Raw genomic sequence first — 5,582 nt, forward strand, 5'->3', positions numbered from 1 at the left:
TGCTGCTGGACATGAGTTCGCCACTCGTCTCTCCAATGTGTTCGTGATTGGTGAGGGAGCTGAACCCATGGTCTCTCTTCCTAAGGGAAATGGCATCAAACTGACCATCATCGAGGAGAAGAAGGCCAGAGAACACAGAGCTTAAGTGACGAAGGAATGGGTTGTGTTATATGGAGTTGGATTGTTTGTTCATAATTGTTTTGGGCAGATGGAAGAGGAGAGTGATAATCATCAGGGAGGAAGATTTAAAGTGAAAGAGTGGAATGCTGTTGTCATGTGGTCTTGGAATACGGATGTTGATACATGTGCCATTTGCCGAAGCAAATTGATGACCTTGTGTATTGATTGTCAGGCAAAAGTGAATTCAGGTGAGAAAGGAGACTGCAAAGTTTGGTTTGAGAGGGTTGTTGATATTTAGGTTGCGTGGGGTGCATGTAATCATGCATTTCATGCTCACTGCATTAATCGATGGCTACAAACGAAGAAAGAGTGTCCTCTTGATATGAAGCCATGGGTATTAAAGAAGACGGATTCGCTGTAACATTTCAATGTTTTATAAAACAAACAACATCACGAATCAATGTACACTTTACTGAATTACTTGTTTCTTAATTAGGACCTTACGAATGGAATACACCTGTACAACAGCAACAAAAATCATAACCAAGGCTTCTAGCAAACTCCATACTATAATCATACGATTATCACTATCATCTTCATCACGAACTTCCTTTTCCTTTGTCTATTCATCATCACAATGAGCCATTAATTACATTTTGATATTCCATTTCCTGTGTCATCTCCTTTAAGACCTTGACAAGGGAGTTCACAGTAGTATCAATTTCCGTCATATCTTCAATTTTGGCTAATTTGGTTGTGTTCAAGTGTTGAATACCATGCTCGACTTCGAAATAGAAACGCTAGACATGAGTTGAGGAAGAAGCACAAACAAGAGGATTTCCATATTCCCAGAACTCGTCTGGAAGCGGCCGTGTTAACGAAACGCAAATGCTATACATGCCCGATTCATATGGAGTGAATACCACTTTACCCTTTCAATCAATTTCAATATCGATTCCTACGACATCCTTCGCATTTGTTTCCATAAAGCGTGTTCCTAAAGGAGAAACCACATAGATTTGTGTATTCTGATGGTTGACTATTGATCCATTTCCCTACAAGTTCCTCTTCGCCATCATAATCGGGTTTGTACAGAAATAGGTCGTAGTTTCTGTATTTGAAGACAATGGGCTTTCCATCAACTTGCTTCTCTCCAATACAGAAAGGTTTTCCCTAACGGTCGTTTCAGTCATTTATTTGTACGTATTCAAGATAGAAGTATAGACCGCTTGTTGACGCTATACATTATGTCACAAAGTGTATTCACAACAGAATAGCAGAATCAATACCAAGAGGAACTGTCGAATCATGTCAGTCACGCGAAAATAAACGAAAAAGAAGTCGACTAAAATTGGCCTGATTTTTGGAACTGTCTTCAACTCTGATATCTTAAATCGAGGAGTTTCCCTTTCTACTTTATCATGGTATGTTCCTGGATGTTGCGAGATCCTTGTATCTCACTTTTTAAGGGATGGAATGAGGTCCTGTTTCTCTGGAACTCTACCACCTCTTGGCTCCTGTTTCCAGTTTATAACATACTTTTAGGGTCGTGTGCGTACTAAGACTGTCAAGAAGACTGCTGCCAACATTGTCGAGAAGTACTATCAGAAGCTCGCTATGGACTTCGATAACAACAAGAGATTTGCAGAGAGTTGTGATGGTTAGATTGTTGATGAGTGTGCTGATTTCCCTTCCAAGAGAATGAGAAACAAGATCGCTGGATATGTCACTGTTGCAATTGTTGGATGATTTATGATAGACTAGCATCTAATGAAGAGAATCCAGAGAGGACCTGTTCGTGGTATTTCTCTGAAGCTTCAGGAGGAGGAGAGAGAGCGTCGTCTCGATTTCATTCCTGCTGTGTCGGCTCTCCAGAAGGATCAGATTGAGGTGGATGCTGATACGAACGATATGCTGAAGGCGATGGATGTGAAGATTGAGGGATTGAAGATCGTTGGAAACAGAAAGGTGAGAGAATGTGGAAGAGATGATGTGTAGTTCCGTAGCCATAAGAAGCCTCAGCAGCACTAAGGCACTTCCTTGGAGATGGATTTGGTATTCATTTGGATGATTCCTCAATAAATTGTTTGTTTTGGAACTACATTTGTGAGAAGAGGGCATACAATCATGTCTGCTATTGTTCGAAAAGTGGAATCCGATGCGGAGATCGCTTTTAGGAATAATCCTACATCTCCAAAAGCACCAAGAGATGTCTATATCAAAGTTCTCACGGAGTTGACGAATAGTCTGGAAAGTGCGTCAACAGAAACAAAACGCTCTCAGATTGAAGCTGATATATGTGATCTATATATTTCAAGAGCTGCAATGGAAATCCGCTTGAAGCAGAAGAAGCAAGCCAAACTAGTGTTTGATGAGGCACTCTCACGCGAATATTGCAAGAAAAGTGCAAAGTTATGGAAAGCCTACATCTCTTTCTATATTAAAGAAGGCAAGGTGGAATCAGCTCGTAAGTATTTTGAGAAAGCTGTAAACAGTGTGGATGTATCGATTGGGCTGGAGGTTGATATGTAGTCATCCATGGTATATCAGATTTGGGAGTTTTGGGTCCAATTCGAACGAAATGCAGGACGAGCCGACTTGACAATTCATCAACTGAAAGCAGAAGTGATGAAAACTGGAGGGAACTCAACACAGGCTTCTTGTGTATCTCAAATTCAACGATTACTGACAAATAACGGTACTATCGATATTAACGCACTGAGCGGTACCATTTGTCAAATCGCTTAAGAGTAGAGTCCAATGGTCGTTCTGTCCATCGGGATCATCGTATGATGTGTCTTTTTCAAGAGCCGCCTCCAGACATCAACAATGTTCAGGGAACGGATGATGCTCCTGACATTCCTGAGAAGATCTTGTACTATCTTGGAGTTGTGTTAACCGATCCTCAGGTGTTTGATATCATTGACACAATGCGTGTAAGCGTGGTTAAGAGAGGTGAATAGTAGCAAATCCAGCTGGATTATATGCAGGAGTTGGATTTGTCACAGCAGTTGTATTACAGTTTGCTTAGAATGTGGATCTGAGGAATAGATGAACTGTACAATCGATATAAGAACATTGATCTGTCTCCAGAAGAAATCCGTGAACGATGTGAAGCAGAAATGGTGGTTATATACAAAAGCGAGACTGATGGTGTAAGTAAGGTAAGATTAGCACTATGAGGTGAAGTGTAGTTGACTAAAGACTTTCAGGAGATCTTGAATCATGCAGGATTGCCTGGATTTTGTGCTACTGAGGAGCGTAATCAGCTGAAGGTTCAACGTCATCTGATTAAGTTGATTCAACTACTAGGACAAGAGCGAAAACAAGGTGTATTATAGAGTTCTTTGTTTCAAATAACAGGACAACCAAACGTATTCTCTCCACTGTACGTCACATAGAGAAACCCATCCCTATCTTTCTTGGATTCATAGAGGACAGATAGGAGCATTCCAGTGGGTGGTACAGATCCGTTCACAAAGATGAACATTGCCGTCTTCGGAGGGAGCTGAATCCGCTTTCTCAGAATGTATAAAAACTGTCCTACTGTAATATGATCTGGAATAAGGAATCTATCCATGAGGATTCACACCCATCAAGACTTATGTTTCTCCAATAACGGGATATCACTTTTCCTGTCTCGTTCACAGATTGCCTACATCATTAAATGAACCGTTTGAGTGATACAGGAATACGATTCGGCCATCGTGCACGGAGTTTCTCTGATTCGAGCATTCTCTCTTCTGCAGTGTTAATTATCATCCTAAATACCAAACCAAAGGTATGTTGCTTCTTATACTCGTTGTTCATGTATTATTTGGGAGGAAGGATTTGAATCCCTTTTTAGTGATATTGAACAAACAGAATACTTTTTAGAAGATTTCGTAAGAATCGGAATGGTGATGATTGCTGCAATGATCAAAACGATGAGACAAACCACGCCATAGAGTCTCCAGTGTTCCCACATGGTATGTCGTTTCAGTCGTGTAGCGTCGTTTCGGAACAACTATTTGTTAGTCGTGTCACCATCTTGAACTGTTGCTGTTTCGGCTAAGTCTGCAGTACGATCAATAACCAGTTCAAGACGTTCACCCCTCTGAAGGATCTTATCGATGTTGCTTGTCATCACATCCTTGATTTCGTCCATTTGGACCATAACTTTCCCAGCACGATCAGGAGATGAATTGTTGTAACGATTCTATTTGGTACTAGCTCTCAGCTCCATACCATTAACACATTGAGAGACGATGCAAAGGCGGTGAAGCAGAAAGGTTGCTGCGAATAGATATTCTCACTATGTAACATTAATAGAACCACTACTCACCCATAAATAGCAATGAACTCCTCACTAACGGCGTTCAAGTAACTGAAGACAGTCCGAAGTGGAACGGCTCGATGCGAAACTGCTATGTACATGATGTGGTTTTTGTTCATCACAGAAATGTCAAACGATCTACCCATTATCCCATGTAGCATTGGATACTTGTCGTAATGATACGTGTGACTGCCTTCAGTAGGTAATTTGGGAAGGAGAATGTGAGTAACTTGCATAAAATTCCCAGAATGAACAAATTGGGGAGATCGGTTAACCTCTTCCACCAAAACTGTTCCCTGTCTTGCAATCGTCGTGTAGATGATACTCTTAGGAGCTTTCGTCATTCTTTTACTGATGGTCATGACGAAGAAGGGGGATGGGATATTTCCTTTCAACAAACAGAATGTCATGTCAGGAACAGACAAAAATAGCGCAAACACATGGAAAGAACTCGACTCAAATCTCTAGACAGCGCGATAAAAACCATGCATGAATGAAAGCAGAATATTCACTACCAATTAGAGACGATTATTACGACATACCTCCATCAGCAATAGAAATAGTCGTTTGATTTGGAAGTAGTTCTGGTTTGGTAGAAATACAACGATCCAACTTGTGAACGATTTGAGATCGTTTACTTAACGACCTCTCATGGATCTTTTCATGACGGCGCAAATGATCCGATCGAGAGGCCTGATACGAACAAAACTTGCAACAATAGGGTTTTTCTTTGGTATGAGTTCGTTCATGTCTTCTTAGATGACCTGGCCGAATCGTTCGGTAGTGACAACCCTCAAAGCAACAACAATATACCTTTGCTCCAGGAGGGAAACCTACGAATGATACTTCCATTCCTTTTTTACTTTCAAAATGCGATTCACACGAAACAGCAACTGACATAAATAAGATATCTATACTAGAAATGGGAATGAGCTTAGGGGGATAGTTATTTGAATTGTAGAAATGGTGAATTGTGGAAACTCATATCTTCTCATTAACCTCCTATGATCCCCCATTCTATCAACAAACACAATCACATTTGAAGGACCAATAAACAACTCCGCATTGACTTAGACCTTGAATCCTCTGCTTGAACGACGACCACGAGCTCTCTCGAACTTACGACCCTTCGATCTCACATAGGGCT

General features: G+C 40.9%; 7 protein-coding genes across 7 annotated transcripts; 4 read left to right on the forward strand and 3 right to left on the reverse strand.

Moving 5' to 3' along the window:
• Positions 1–208: 208 nt before the first annotated feature.
• On the forward strand, positions 209–541 carry JH06_5054 (hypothetical protein; the record flags this gene model as incomplete). The annotated part of the gene is given in 2 exon segments (XM_014669622.1): positions 209–403; positions 419–541. 2 exon segments carry the CDS (start codon positions 209–211, stop codon positions 539–541), a joined length of 318 nt encoding a protein of 105 aa, XP_014525108.1.
• A 48-nt stretch (positions 542–589) lies between these two features.
• On the reverse strand, positions 590–1,106 carry JH06_5055 (hypothetical protein; the record flags this gene model as incomplete). Its single annotated transcript, XM_014669623.1, has 4 exons — positions 590–742; positions 774–920; positions 951–1,052; positions 1,083–1,106. The coding sequence occupies 4 exons, from the start codon at positions 1,104–1,106 to the stop codon at positions 590–592; spliced, it is 426 nt and encodes a 141-aa protein (XP_014525109.1).
• A 435-nt stretch (positions 1,107–1,541) lies between these two features.
• Positions 1,542–1,785, forward strand: JH06_5056 (40S ribosomal protein; the record flags this gene model as incomplete). The annotated part of the gene is given in 2 exon segments (XM_014669624.1): positions 1,542–1,646; positions 1,666–1,785. The coding sequence occupies 2 exon segments, from the start codon at positions 1,542–1,544 to the stop codon at positions 1,783–1,785; spliced, it is 225 nt and encodes a 74-aa protein (XP_014525110.1).
• Positions 1,786–1,890: 105 nt separating this feature from the next.
• JH06_5057 (40S ribosomal protein S17) lies at positions 1,891–2,151 on the forward strand (the record flags this gene model as incomplete). Its single annotated transcript, XM_014669625.1, has 2 exons — positions 1,891–2,088; positions 2,119–2,151. 2 exons carry the CDS (start codon positions 1,891–1,893, stop codon positions 2,149–2,151), a joined length of 231 nt encoding a protein of 76 aa, XP_014525111.1.
• A 96-nt stretch (positions 2,152–2,247) lies between these two features.
• JH06_5058 (hypothetical protein) lies at positions 2,248–3,461 on the forward strand (the record flags this gene model as incomplete). Its single annotated transcript, XM_014669626.1, is given in 6 exon segments — positions 2,248–2,640; positions 2,653–2,845; positions 2,875–3,056; positions 3,087–3,141; positions 3,172–3,275; positions 3,315–3,461. The coding sequence occupies 6 exon segments, from the start codon at positions 2,248–2,250 to the stop codon at positions 3,459–3,461; spliced, it is 1,074 nt and encodes a 357-aa protein (XP_014525112.1).
• A 665-nt stretch (positions 3,462–4,126) lies between these two features.
• On the reverse strand, positions 4,127–4,779 carry JH06_5059 (hypothetical protein; the record flags this gene model as incomplete). Its single annotated transcript, XM_014669627.1, has 4 exons — positions 4,127–4,318; positions 4,348–4,414; positions 4,445–4,526; positions 4,626–4,779. The coding sequence occupies 4 exons, from the start codon at positions 4,777–4,779 to the stop codon at positions 4,127–4,129; spliced, it is 495 nt and encodes a 164-aa protein (XP_014525113.1).
• Positions 4,780–4,891: 112 nt separating this feature from the next.
• Positions 4,892–5,287, reverse strand: JH06_5060 (hypothetical protein; the record flags this gene model as incomplete). The annotated part of the gene is made up of 2 exons (XM_014669628.1): positions 4,892–4,946; positions 4,971–5,287. 2 exons carry the CDS (start codon positions 5,285–5,287, stop codon positions 4,892–4,894), a joined length of 372 nt encoding a protein of 123 aa, XP_014525114.1.
• Positions 5,288–5,582: the final 295 nt, after the last annotated feature.

Source organism: Blastocystis sp. subtype 4 (assembly GCF_000743755.1).
Source record: "Blastocystis sp. subtype 4 strain WR1 chromosome Unknown seqid_0460, whole genome shotgun sequence".
NCBI classification, from domain to species: domain Eukaryota; class Bigyra; order Opalinata; family Blastocystidae; genus Blastocystis; species Blastocystis sp. subtype 4.